Source organism: Brachypodium distachyon, chromosome 5 (genome assembly GCF_000005505.3).
Source record: "Brachypodium distachyon strain Bd21 chromosome 5, Brachypodium_distachyon_v3.0, whole genome shotgun sequence".
Lineage (NCBI taxonomy): Eukaryota > Viridiplantae > Streptophyta > Magnoliopsida > Poales > Poaceae > Brachypodium > Brachypodium distachyon.
Window position 1 is genome coordinate 8913315 of NC_016135.3, and position 14438 is coordinate 8927752.

A 14438-nucleotide genomic window follows, 5' to 3' on the forward strand; every position below is an offset into this window, starting at 1 on the left:
GTCGTCGTCGCCGTCATCGTCGCTGAGGTCTCCTCTGACGCCTAGCAAGGAGTCGTCGGAGTCCGAGCCCTCTTCCTTGGCGGAGGCTTGGCCTTGCCCCCCTTTCCCCGAGTCAGCAGCCGGCTCCTTGCCCTTCCGGGGCCAGGGTTGCGGGGGGGAGGGTTGCGCCGAGGGGTCCTCCACGATCCCCCACTCGTCGCAGAGTGGGAGATCCCGGGCTCCTGGGTTCGGGATCCTAGCGTGGAGCTGGTGCGCTCCAAGCGGGGGCAGCCAGTAAGGTTCGTCCTCGCCGGTAATACCCTTCACCCAAAACTGCAACTCCTCCGAGAGGAGGTCCGTGCGCTACAGCCGGGTCCGGTCGCCGGCCCTGGTGTACATCCACGCCGGATGCGAGCACCGCTGCAGGGGGGGCACGCGCCTCCCGATGAAGTGGCACGCCACATCCGTGTCCGTGAGCCCAGCCTCACGGAGCGCCTTGATCTCCGCACAGATTGGGGCCAGCTACTCGTCCTTCTGGTCGCGGAGCGTCCAGTCGTCAGAGCCCTTCGGAGGCCTGAGGGGCTCCTCGTGGAACTCCTGGAGCTTGTCGGTATGCACCCAGCACTAGTTGCGGCGCCATTCGTCCTCGATCTTTTTCTTCCCCAGCTCGATGAATTATGATTTGATCCTGTCACGGAATCAGAACACTACCCCCGAGGACAGGGGAGCTTTCTTTTCCCCCCTCGGTAGTAGTAGTGGCGGAATAGCGCCACCGACAGCATCACCCCCACGAACGCTTCATAGAGGTGTTGGAAAACAGCCAATGTGAAGAACGACGTGGAGTGAAGTTGCGCCATGATGAGCCCGTAGGTCTCCATGATGGCTGAAAGGAAGTAGGAGTGCGGCGACACGAACCCGGCAAGGATGAACCTCCCAAAGATCCGGAAGTAGTGCCCGTCATGCTCCGCACCGACGGGAAGGACCCGCGTCGCCCCGTGCTCATTGTGCTTGGTGGCCAGCGCCAAGTCCAAAGCCCAGCTTGTCGACCCCCTCGCCGTTGTACCCGGGGGGGAAGAAGGCGAATTTAGCCCGCATTTCCTCCTCCTTCCGGGCCCTGTCCGACAGCTCCTTCTTGCCGGCCTTACCCCCTTTGCTGGTGCTCTCCTTGGGACCGTTCTGGCCCTTGGAAGACATCGGCGGAGGTGGAAAGGTGGTTCGGCTGGAGTTGGGAAGTGGGGAGCTTGGGAGGAGGTGATGGCAGGAGCGAGAGACAAGGAGTGCCCCGCCGTCGGCCTTGGGTATTTATCGTGGCTGGTGGACTGCAACGGACACTCCCCACGATCGGCAATAAAGAGACCTAAAGAATCGGAGATTAAGAGGGGGGTGCGCGACGTGGGCTTAACTCTCTGGTGATTACGGGAGATAAGGCACGAAATCGGCGGCCCGGCCGTCTCGCTCGCAGAAGTGGAACTATAAATGCGGCCTGCGAGGCTGGGTGCCAGGGGGTTTTCCCTTTAGGACCCACGCGTCGGATAGGGCGTAGCCCGGCAACCGACCGAGGATAGCACGTGCAGGAAGCTTCAAGGCTGCCGGCCCACGCCCGGAGGCTACTGTCGTACCGATGGCCTGTGGGGTCCCACTGATACAGGACGTGTGGGTCGCCAGTGACAAAAACCCATTAGGAAGGCTACCCGGGAAGCGGTGAATCCGGGAAGCCTGCCTCGAGGAGACGGCTTTTGGCGAAGTCAAAGCCGATGGCTGAGTACAAGGTGCTCTCGGGAACGCCGGTCCCGGAAAGCCGAAGGAACGCCTCCCGGCAACTAGCAGGTGCGCTAGCCGGGAGGATGCACCCCAGCAACCCGCGCTCGGGCATGCAGGCGGGACCCACAGAACAGTGAAGACAGGACTAGACGGCGGGCGCAGTGCATTTAATGCATCGACATGAGTCTTATTGGCAGGCCTACTCTTGCTGAGCATGGCTAGGGTGACTACCCTACGAACCATTTCTTTTCTACCGTGTACAGTGGACTGGACGCTGCATGGAGTCAAGCATGGATGAGTAAAAATGTATTCCGTGAGGCCGTGATACGCGTCTAGGAAACGTGTCCCTGCATGCATAGGCACCTGTGGTATCCACTTGTCTGTAAAAAGAGGACCAATGCCACCAGTCAAAGGATTCAGATCGGTTCCAACCCAAGCGATTAGAACATAGCATAGCGTCACCTAAGTAGCCAGCCCGGGAACTCCCGAGTGAGCTGTACACACTCAAATTTGTGAATACAGCTAAAAGCATGACGAAGGTTATCACAACTCCGGGTGGCCCGAACCTGGGTAAAACTCGTTTACACCTCATGTCTATCGCCACGCCGGCAATCACCGGAGTGATCACCTCGCCCTCCGCCAAACCAAAAAGGGGGTGTTCGGCATCCCCGGTGCCGGAGACCGTGCTCCGACACTTTGCATATTCAATGATTAACCAGAAATATCAGATTATATACAATGGCTAATATATAGTAATCGAAGCACATACAAGAGCAACCAAGAGAAGCTTCACATATTTACTGAATCGTAATAAAACATCGTGGAATGGCAGTTACTACCGACGGTCCTGGCACAAGATTGAATCACAAGTACTATATATGCAGCCCAGACTCCAGAGTACTAGTAATATCCTATTCCTTGTTAGAGGTATGGATGGCAGTCACCGTGGAAACCATGGAATCAACACCGCATTTGTTCTTGACATGCGCCCCCCTGCAGATCTTGTAGTACCCGCTCTCACCCCAGTTCTCGCCCCACGAATTCTTTATGATCCAGTATGGTTTTTCCTTGAAGCGGAGTGGCGCATAACCAGCAGATCCATAGCCAACCAAGAGAACACCATGATCAAGATGCCTCCCACAGATAAATGGACATGAGACACCACCAATGTATGTCTGCATGAAGACTGCATTGATACCAACTGCATGAAAGGATGTATGCATCAGCACCGGCAGTTTTCCTGTTATAACTATGCAAATTGGTTTAAACAACTGAGGATGGAATGGTGGTATGCAAATGCTTTGGATCCTTACTTGCGAGCGGGCCATGTTTCACAAGGTTAGCCGCAATTTGATCTTCATCCACAGCAACAGTGCTGAAGTTCTTGACTTGAGCAGCAATTTTAGACTTATCAAACTTACAGGCACCGCCCCTCCCGGTGTAAGGGTAGTCCTTCTCGGTCTCCAGACCACCAGCTTTCGCAAGATAGCTGAAAGCTGTAGTCATCAAGCCACCATTGCATCCTGCGTCGCACGCTCGTGGTTCTGATGGATCACACTGCAAGTTGATTGCACAGCATAGCATATATTAGGAGAACCCTTCGAAGAATTAGGAACGGGGAAATGAGTGAGAGTAATAGTGACATATTTGCAAAAATGGAGAGGAAAATGAGTGTTAGTTTCAGACCAGACAAATGACTTCATTACTGCCCACCAAAAAGAATTAAAAATAATTGATTATATACCATGTACAGCCAGGCAAAGATGACTAGGTACACAACAGTAATGACTTTGGACCCTTGCCAACCATGAAAGTTTGAATTTCATCATGTTCCAGTTAGCAACTTAGCATGAACAAAGATTAATTATTTTAATTGTCAACCACAAAATAGTGAGTTGTTTGACATTAAATCATTTAAATAGTAAATTGTGATTGTTCCTGTTGATGCTAGTTTAGCTATTCCAAATTAATGTTCACAGATTTTCATTAATTCTGGCCCATCTCTGTTCCACATTTCTTTTTATTAGTTCTAGTGCACCCCTGATAAGTGATAACAAAGTCCATTCAACATGCTTGCTTAGATTAAAGATACAAATATTTTTCTTGCCAATTCTTATTCCAGTATTTCATCAGCCTGTTCACAGATTTATTAGTTCTACTTCACAGATTTTCATCAATTTAGGTATGGAGGGATTATCATTTTATCCGTAAACAAAGTACTGCCTGCTTTGGAGGAAATCTTGCTTTGCCTGTGTTCACATATTGACTTTGCCAGTGGTTCAAAGTATTTCATCAGCCAGTTGTTTACTTGTTAGAGAATCTCTGGAATGATCGGTGCCGTGGACTTTACAGCCAAGGAAACCAGATGTTTATTGATTTTAGTTTACTGCTTCCACCCAGGGTTTCCCCCCTTTCCATTACGCATAGCGGAAATACAAAGTCCACCACAGAGCAAGACACACTGGAAGAAGAAATTCAGTTGACGCGTTATTGTTCCTACTTTAATATCTCTAACCACATCAAGAATGATGAAACCTGAGTAGTAGAATTAACTAATTTGAAAAAGAGAGAAATTGTCCGGGACAAAGCAGATCGATACCTCGTGATCGCAGTCAACCATCTGCTGCTCGCTGAGCACCTCGAGCTTCCCGGTGGCGAGGTAGTGCGCGCCCTCCAGCGCACCGGACGTACTGAACGACCAGCACGACCCGCACGAGCCCTGCAGCGAAGGCATCAAATAAATCCCAATCTACTCGGAATCTCGAACCAACGATGCCCGCGCCGGATGAATCGAAGAAACCAAGTTGTCAAATCAGGGCCGAACCTGGTCCTTGACAGGCCCGACGGCGCCGTGCTCGCGCCAGTCGAACTCGGTGGGGAGGCCGTCTGTGGGGAGGGCCGGGGCGTCGTGCGCCGATCCGGATAGTCCCTTGAGAAAGCTCCGGCGGTACTTGCGGAGGCCGAGGAAGCGGTCCCGGAACTCGTCGGGGGTTAGGTCGGAGAACTTGGTGACGCCGTGGACCGCCGAGGGGTCGAGCCGCTGGTGGCGCCGCGCGCGGCGGAGGTTGGCCGTGAACACGGACAGCCGGTGGGCGTGCTCGTCGGCGTCCCTGTACGACTTGTTGAACCGCTGGACGAAGCTCGCGAAGTGCGCCTCGGCGTTCAGCTCCAGCTCGTTCTTCTCGTCGCCCCCGACCACCTGCTCGATGAGTGGGTCCTCCACCGGCGAGGAAAGTGCAGCGACGCCGGAGAGGAGGAGGACGGCAGCGACGACGATGGGGAGACGGCGGAGGCGCGCCATGATTGGATGGTTTGATATTGTTTTTTTCCTCTGCGGTTTTGAGATATGTGGGTGCCTGCTCCGGTTCATTTATAAGGGGTTGTTGCGGGGTTTGGGTTGCTTGCGTGGTAGGAGTAGGTTGCAATTGCTTGGGGAGAAGAATGGCAATCAGGACTGTGTGATAAGGACATAGTTTTAATGGGGAATTTTTTCTGCTACACCGAAACTAATGCGTGAGGATGCCGATGTATTCACTCCGTTCTTAAATACTTGTCGTTGTTTTAGTGCAACTTGCACTAAAATAACGACAAGTAACTAAAATAACGGAACCGAGGGAGTACGTAGTTGGTTGTATTGACGTTCAACTACTGTGCACCATGCATAGCGTACAAATCAGTACGGACACTTAATTAACACATGAGATGCTTTTCGTTTGGAATAGTAATGGCAAAGACGGAAAGCTTCTTTTTCCTCTATCCATAGAGTACAATAAATATTCATTTTCGATTTCGACAAATGACCTACAAAGCTTAAGGCCGAGGATTTTACGCGTCCTCCCAACGGGCTTGGCACGTGATCTCTTGAGGTAGGCCCTTCATGCATATCGCGTCCAATTTGTCAAAGATTCTTTTTATTGAGTCATTCTGCTGATTCTGCCTGCCCGGGACACCACAAGTTTCTGGATTGCGTCACGTGATTCCGTCATGAGCTACGGTATAGAGTTTGAAATTTATTTGAAGTCTGAAGTGTTTTATTTATTTTCGTTTGATGATTTGTTAGTTCAGACTTTTGGGCCTTAGTTGTGGCTTGGGGCCTGTACCACCCAAGTAGGGTTAGAGTCATCCTGTACACGTCGGGGCCGACCAGCGCAGGTTCAAACGGCCCAAAACAATGTTTCCAAGTGTTTGGTTCGTGGGCGTGGCTCAACCCGACCGAAAACAGGACCCAAAAAACAGTTCGCGTGAGCCGGCCAAATCGGTCGACTCACGCGGCTCACGCTTCGTCCGCCTCTCTCGTCCTTCCAGCCTTCCCGTCTCTCTCTCGCTCGATCAGCAACGCTAATTCCCATCGCTGCCCCTAGCTGCGCGCTCGCTGCCGAGGACCAGTCTGCCGGAGCATGTCCCCATCGCCGCTGCGCTCGTCCTCGGAGTTCGTCCCCCTTGCCGCCGCGCTCGTCCCTGGAGCTTTTCGCCGGCGTGCTTGTCCCCTCGACACCGGAGATCTCTGCCACCTGGTCGTCCCCCTCACCGCCGGAGCTAGCTGCCGCCGCGCTTGTCCCCATTGCCCTAGCTGCGCCTAGGCTCGCCGCCGCTAGCTGCGCCTGGGCTCGCTGCCGAGGACCCGTCCTCCGCCCGAGCTCGTCCCCACCGTTGGCTGCGCCTGCGCTCACCGCAGAAGACACGTCCTCCGCCGGAGCTCGCCACCGCCGCTTGCCAACCACCATGCCCTGGCCGCCATCTCTCTCATCTCCTCGATCGTGGCCGTTGACGGTGCAGCGGGCGGGGAGCGGGAGCTGGAGGTGGATGGGCCGCATGGGGAGACGCCGCGCCGTGCGCTGGACGGCTCGCCGAGGACCAGCCCAACCAGTCCATGGTGGTGGAAGGAGAAAATGGAGAAGACGATTTTTCCTTTTCTTTTTTTCCAACTGAAGTTGACCTCCTGACCAAACATGAAACTGGTTGGTCCCGCTCTTTTCAACCAAACATGAAAACTGAGTGGCTCCACCCGTAAAATCTGGTTAGGGCCAACCCACCCACGCCACTCGCCAACCAAACACACCCTAAAAGGTTCTCGGTAGCCGTCGTTGTAAGGGGAATTGAATTTTCGAGATTAAGAATAGACCAGAAAAGTTCCAATGTTTGCGGGCGCATATCATCGTTTGCTTGCTGATCTTGAAGATCTGATGTTATGCCCTGCGATGGAGTTGATTCTAATCAGTTCCAACGTGAGAAGTTGAAGAGATTTGATCTAGATTATTTCAGATTGATATCGCTCGGTTGCTGATCTGCTTGCTCGATTGATCGTCGTGAAAGATTGGGCCTAAAACCCTTTTGGATCATATTGATCCTTATCATCTTGGTATCCGATTCGTGGGGTTTCTCACGGCGATTCTCTGCTGAGAAATATCTCCTGGAGATTTTTGTTCGCGTCTTCCTGGGAGTCCTTGTCCGAGTCGGCGCCTGGGAGTTTTTCGTTCTGGACACCTCATCCGAGTCGTATTCCTCCTGGACTCTTTGGCTGAAACCCTAGATAAGATTGGATCCTGATCTGTTCCGATCATCTCGATCTGAAGATTGCCGCCGTACCACTGCAGATTTTCTCCTCCTTGTTTGCATGAGATGGTGACTTCCAAGACCGGGGAAAATTCCGTCGCCACTACAGATGAGTCACAGGAGCTCGAAACGCCTGTTTTTGCTGCAGATTTGGCTCCTAATGTTCGGGCTGGTTTTGATAGCACTTGTGATTTTATTCGTCGGAGTCATGCCGCGCTGACGGAACAGATTGCCCAGCTAGCAACCCGGATTGATGCATTGGGGGATGCTCTTGTCCGTGCACCCATGCAGCCCCCTCCGGCTGCACCACATCGCGACGTGGTTCACCGCCGCCCTGCTGATAATCAAAATCGTCGACAAGTGGGCTATGCTGCTGATGGAGAGCTTGACTATGATGCACCAGAACAACACCCGTTTGTTGCTCGTCCGGTAGGCGCTCTTCGTGGACAACCACCTGGTCGTGATCAGGTTGGTCATGCTACTCGTGTTCCACATGATGATGGTGGTTTTGGGCGTCTCAAATTGTCCATACCTCTGTTTTCGGGTGATCGTGGACCGGAAGATTATTTGGAGTGGGAGATGCATATGGATCAAATTTTTGCTTCTTATCATTATAGTGAGGAGCGGAGACTTCAGCATGCTGCAGTTGAATTCACCGGTTATGTGCTGATTTGGTGGAATAAAATTCTTCGTATGCATAATCGCCCAACGTCGTGGAGAGGTATGAAAGACCTCATGCGACATCACTTTGTTTCTGAACATTACAAGAGAGATATGTACAATAAATTGCAGCAGCTCACTTAAGGTACAAAATCTGTGGATGAGTACTATAAAGAGATGGAGTTGCTGATGATACGTACAGGAACAAGGGAAGACCCGGAGGCTACAATGTCTCGATTCTTTAATGGCCTAAATATTGAGGTACAAGATCGTGTAGAGATGGTTAGCTATTATGATATTCAGGATCTTGTGCACCAAGCTGAGCGTGCGGAACAACAATTCAAGCGACGTCAAGCTGTAGCTCCTGCAAATTCGTGGCGTCGTGCATCGACCTAGGCTGCTGGTTTTAGTGCTAAGACGACACCTTCGTCACGTTCCAACCATGCTTCTCACAGTGAGGCGCCAAAATCCGTAGTGTCCAAAGCTACCTCTAGTACGCAATTCACATCCAGCATTGAGTGTTTCACTTGTGGAGGCCGGGGACACATGAGGGGTGATTGCCCTAACACAAAAAGGGTGATTCTCACACAAGATGGATATGTTTCCGCTAGTGACGATGACAGGGTTGATGTACCATCTCGTGTGGAGTCCGAAGAACATGACAACTTCGATGTGTATCCTGAGGATGCTGCGTGTTTACATCTGCATTCCTGTTTTTACTTTCAGTTTGCTCTCTGATGTGGCTCCTAGGCCTGGAGAACCTTTAATTTTCGCATGAAAGGCCTGGAGAACCTTTAATTTTGGCATGAATGTTTCTGAAAGGTCTATCGTAAGGACTTTGGTGTTTTGTCTTCACTGAAAATGGAACCGGGCGGGGGCCTTTGGCTCTAATAAAATGCTACGGATTCTGTTGAACGCTACTTTATTCACTGTGTTGAAAATGATATGAGCAACCTTGGTATTAGACTGATAATTCTTCATTACTACAACATGATAACGAGAGATTACACCGTGTGAAGTCACAAAACCATTTTGTACTATTTTGCCAAAAGTTAGGGTTAGTAGCAATTATGTGAGTTTTTATCATATATTTCTAGTCGGAGTAGTTAGTGCTCAGTATTGGTAATTTACCATATCCACTTCATGTTCCTTTGAAGACATACTTAATCCCTGGGGGTTAAGCCAAAAGCAAATGGAAGATTTTGCTCTGATACTAAATAAAAATGATTAAGCATATAGCGAGTGAATAGAAGATTACAAAAGCTTTAACAACTACTATAGATTTAGTTTTAAATGCTTCAAACAAACTAGGAACATAATAGTGCAGAAAGTTCAGAATGAGCTAACAGAAACTTAACAGAAATACACTGCAGAACGTGAATGAAGCAACACAATACTGAACTAAAAAAAGATCAAATTGAATAACAACAGGAGATGAACTGAAACAATAATGGTATTTAAAATAGTGCACTCACTGAAACATGAATGAAGCATAGGATTTGTTTCACGGGGATTTAACCGTTGGCACGACTCTATGTCTCTGCTCGAGAGGATTGGTCATGAAAACCTACAGACACAAAGCCATCATTTTATTCTCCTTGAGCTAGGACGCAGAGTCCGCGCTTAACCACTTGCAGCTGATCTTCCCTTTTGGAGGCGATATTCAGCCACCACAAACTTCTTGAGAGCTTGGATAATCTTCAGCCTCCATAAACTTGTCGAGGCAGATCCCCACCTTGGATACTCTCAAGCGACTCTTAACCATTTAAGTAAAGAGTAACAAGCTTTCAACATTCCACAAGGAGAGGATTCATGCTTCAAGCTCAAATAAGGTTTTGAAGGCTCATGTTTCAGTTTTGTTTTCAAAGAATCACCACAAATAAGTGGGTCAGCCACCTTATATAGCCCGAGCTAGGATTGAAGGTATTGTCAGCAAGGTGTTCTGCCGGCGAAGACAAGGTCCAACACCACCCGCATCATCACCTGCAACAGATAGATAGACAGCGACACTAGTGAAGAGGAGCTCCACATCTCCTTGTGCACCGGCTTGCGAGCAAGCCCAAGCCGAGCTAAGACAGCGGCGAGCTCGAGTCGAGCCAGCTCAGCCGGCTCGTCGATGGCATTGGGCCGAGCCAGCTCGCTGTAGCCAACCTTTTTGCTAGCTCGGGCCAAGCCTAGCTCAGGCCGAGCCTAGCTCGGCACTGTGTCCACCCTGACTACCTTTGGCCTTGATCGTTCAAACCTCTTGATTTACTTCAATTTTTAGGGATCATCAATGCTAGTCAAACCAAAACTCAAGAGGACTAAGCATCTATGGAACACACGAGTAAAACTTTAGTCCCTAATCATTTTATCATGAATCATCCAAACCCATCAAAGGATACTAGATATACATTCAACTCCAAGGAAGGATTTGAATTGATTGCTAAGCCTAGTTTGCAGCCGTTATACCAAAGTAAATAACTTCAATTGGGTGCAACGATGGAGAATCGTTGTTTCTAGTATGTTCCTATCTATAGTCTCTATAAAGTTAATTCCCACTAAGAGTCATAAATATTTGCAAGCTCAACATGCAAGGTGTGCACATCATCAAGTTGGTCTCCACTAAACACAACATGCAAAATGTCCACATCATCAAAATGGTTTCCACTAATCCACATCATGTGCATGCACTATGCCCAGTGGCGGTTCCAGCGGAACAAAAAAATTACCACCATTGGAGGTCATTGGAGGAATCCCAAATGAACACCAGTGGCGGTGAGTTTGGTCATACGACTGTCACCGCCACTGGTGCTCCTAACACCAGTGGCTGTGATCGTTCACCGCCCCTAGTGCTCTTTAGGGTTTCCCCTCCCCGTTACCAGTGGTGGGCCACATATGAGAACAACCACTGGTAAGTTATCTATAAAATGAAGTTACTATGGCCTTAAGTTATCTATAAAATAAAGTTACTATGGCCTTATCGTCCTCAGCTCGTGCATCTATAAGACTAGCTGCGGCTCCTCAACATCGGCGACGGCGATGCTCTGCCAAAATTGGATGGCACCGGCAGCGGGAAGGTTGCTCCCTTTCCCTGTCCTTCTTCCCCCTCTCCCTCTCCTTCCTCTAGCTCCTTCCTCTCTTCTCTCCTTCCTCGATCTATCTCAAATGGCACCGGCGGCCGGGAGGAGCTCGATCTCACTCCAGTAGCTGTCCCGACCGGCCCCCTTGCTCAGGAGCTCCCGCCCCACTCTTCCTCTCTCTGCTCCCTCCCCCCTTCCTCCGTTTCTCCCTCTCTCTGCTGCCCCCTCTCGCCCTCCGCTGCTCCAGTTGCTGCCCCTCTCTCTAGCTCTATGCTCCCCTCTCTCTACCTCCCCTGAGCTCTCTCTCTCACTGCAATTAATGCTAGCCAAAAGTAAACCCCGGTGATCAAGCTCTCCCCGTTAAAATATTGGTTGGTTGTGCATGTTCCCCGGCCATTTTGCCGTGTTTGTAATTTTTTTATTGTACATGTATACCAGCCATCGTGCCGTGTGTGTTCACATGTGGGTGTGGTTGGGTGTTTATTTGGCAATTGTGTAAAACATTGTATGTTTTATAGCAAAGGTCATGCCGAAATTGCCGAAATTTTGTGTGATACTATATGTAACTTGATTTATGTTTGTTTATCGTGTTTTAGCTCGCTGAGCCGTGTTTGGATGTATGAGGAGACAAGAAATTGCGAAGATTGGATAAGCAAGCTGAAGGGCTTCACTGATGTCGCCACAGAACATATGCTGAGAAAAGGGGACGTCATGATATGTTGTCCATGTAGCAACTGTCGTAACACAATGATGCTTCGTCCAGGTGATGTGGAGTTGCACTTGCTACTATACGTGTCGTACCAGTGGCCCGCAGGGTCCCACTGATACGGGACGCGTGGGTCACGACTGATGAAACCCTGCCAGGTTGGCCTCTCGGGAAGGATAGACCCGGAAAGCTCACCCCAAAGAGATGGTCATTGGCGAGGACAAAGTCGAAAACCAGAACAGGAGAAGCGCCCGCTTCAACGGGTACCCGAGAACCCTGATCACGGGAAGTGGAAGACATGCTGCCCCGGCAACATGCTGGCGCCCTTGCTGGGAAGGGGCTCCCAGCAACCCACGCCCGGGCATGCAAATGGGGCCCGTAGAACAGCGAAGACAAGACGAGACAACGGACGCAGTGCATTTAACGCACCGACAGGGGTCACATCGGCAGAGCTAGTCCTGCTCAGCAAGGCTAGAGCGGCTACCCTATAATTCATTTTATTTACCGTGTACAGTGGCCTGGGTGCTGCATGAGGCCCAGCGTGGATCAACAGTAGAGAAACTTGTGTGGCGATGACACGCGTGCTGTTAACGTGTCCCGCTGCATGGCTTGGCACCTGTGGTATCCCCTTGGCTATAAAAGGAGGATCAATGCCACCGGTCAAAGGGTTCGAACCTTAGTCAATAGCAAGCAGTATTGTGTTCACCCATAGCAAAGTTCCTTAGAGGGACAAGTAGCCAACCCGGGAATCCCCTTGGCGATGTGTAAAGCATTCTCACTCCTGAATAAAACGGAGAGCAGGACGTAGGGTGTTACACCTTCGGTGGCCGGAACCTGGGTAAACCTAGCTGTCGACACTTCGTGTCTTTGGTCATGCCGGCGATCGCCAGAGCGATCTCCTCACCCTCCATCGAACAAAAAGGGGGTGTCCAACATCCCCGGTGCCGGAGACCCGTGCTTCGACATCTGGCGCGCCTGGTAGGGGGGCGTGCCAAGAACTTCGGGTGACCGCCGGCGTCATCGGCTTCGTCACCGGCAACATCGTCTTCATCAGCTCGCCATGCCGCCCAAGAAGGCAGACGAGCCCCGGGACGACTTGCGCAACATGCTCGCCATGCGCACTCGATCCCACGACGCTGCGCGTGCGTCGCAAGGTCACGGCGACCAGGGGGCCCCCCAGTGTCAGCAACATCAGCAGCAGCTGCAACCGCAGGACCACAACCGTCCGAGGGCGACCTTAACGTCACACGTGCCAGACAGCGAGTTCACTCGCGGGCTGAGGACGCACGGCAACAGCTGCGTCACGACCACAGCAAGTCGCGTACGACGCCAGTGGGATCTCGGCCCTCTCAACTGAGGGCTCCGGGTGAACGAGGGGACGGCAGCAGATCTGAGAACCGACAACCTCCCGCCCAGACCCCGCGGAAGCTATCATCGCGGCGCGTATCATGGTGCCCTACGAGCCACCGAAGGGCACGCCGGCACACGACATGTGTAGTGCGGATCTGGACGCGCTCCTCGCGCTCGCCGCCCAACAACCGCAAGGTGAGGGTGGCCCAGCCGGTTCGGGCCGGGGTTTGACCCCGGGACGCGGGGACGCTCCCCGCGCCTCGGGGAAAGGAGAGCCTCCTCCACCCGCGGGAGGACAGGATGGCGAGGATCATGAAGATGACTCGGACTCGTCACCAACCGTGACGCCAGGTGACGCGCGAGGCGTCCTGAACGCCCGCCAGCAGAAAGATCTTCGTCGGCGCTTGTAACGCCGGTGCCGGCGCGAAAGAGAGTGCCAACGTCCCGAGGAGCAGGAACGTGCTCCCATGGGCGCCGATGACGGCTGCGCCGCGTTCACCCGCGAGCTGCGCTGGGTGACATCGCCCATCAAGTTCTGAGCGCCAGTGCTCGGGACGTACGATGGGACCGTGAATCCCAAGGATTTCCTCCTGACCTACACGCATGCTATCGGTGCCGATGACAAGGTCAGGGCCAACTGGTTCCCGATGGTCCTGAAAGGATCAGCGAGAACTTGGTTGCTTAACCTGCCCGCTGAATCCATTGCCTCCTGGGCTGACCTGCACGAGCAATTCGTGAACGCGTTTCAAGGTGGCTACAAGCGCTCGGGAACCATGGCAGAACTGCACACGATGGTGCAGAAGCCGGGGTAGACGTTGTGGGACTTCACCAATAGGTTCTCCAACATCTCCTACTCCATCCCAGAGGCGGAAGCGGCCGCCATCATCAACACATACGCCATCAACATCCGAGACCCGAAGATGCGTGAGAAGCTGAACACGCATCGGATACCGACTACCAGGGATCTGTACGCCCTCGCGCACAAGTGCGCGATGGCCGAGGAAGGGTGCCTAGCGCCTGAGCTTGCTGCCAAAGCGGTGGCAAACCCACCCGAGGGTCCCGGGAAGAAGGGCTCCCGGAAACGCGGCGGGAAGCAAGTGCTTGCCACAGAACCGGGGGCTCCCCAGAGGCCCACCAAGAAAGCGACTTCGGCAGGAGCATCGGGTAGCAAGCCGGCAGTGGCCGCGCGCTGCTCCATCCTAGCCAACGCCACCCACGACGCACAGGACTGCCGCACTCTCCAGACCATCAAGGAGAAGCGCGAGCAGCGCCACGAGGAGCACCATGCTGCCGGAGCCTGCTTCAACTGCGGGGACATCGGGCACCTCTCCCGCGACTGCCCGAACAACCCCCGCACCAGAGCTGGC

The 14438-nt window shown here is 52.3% G+C and overlaps 1 protein-coding gene across 1 annotated transcript; it reads right to left on the bottom strand.

Annotated features, from left to right (window-relative positions):
* Positions 1-2443: 2443 nt before the first annotated feature.
* On the bottom strand, positions 2444-5125 carry LOC100822914 (cysteine proteinase 1). The gene is made up of 4 exons (XM_003579525.4): positions 4565-5125; positions 4340-4459; positions 3054-3297; positions 2444-2941 (listed from the first exon to the last, which is right to left on the bottom strand). Exons 1-4 carry the CDS (start codon positions 5108-5110, stop codon positions 2652-2654), a joined length of 1200 nt encoding a protein of 399 aa, XP_003579573.2. The 5' UTR covers positions 5111-5125; the 3' UTR covers positions 2444-2651.
* Positions 5126-14438: the final 9313 nt, after the last annotated feature.

Excerpts from the sequence above, each read along its gene's own strand:
- LOC100822914 (XM_003579525.4), bottom strand. The coding sequence starts at position 5,110 with ATGAACCGGAGCAGGCACCCACATATCTCAAAACCGCAGAGGAAAAAA. Across the intron at positions 3,298-4,339 it reads TGGTTGACTGCGATCACGAG|TGTGATCCATCAGAACCACG; the intron begins GTATCGATCTGC and ends ATCAACTTGCAG. Across the intron at positions 2,942-3,053 it reads GAAACATGGCCCGCTCGCAA|TTGGTATCAATGCAGTCTTC; the intron begins GTAAGGATCCAA and ends CCTTTCATGCAG.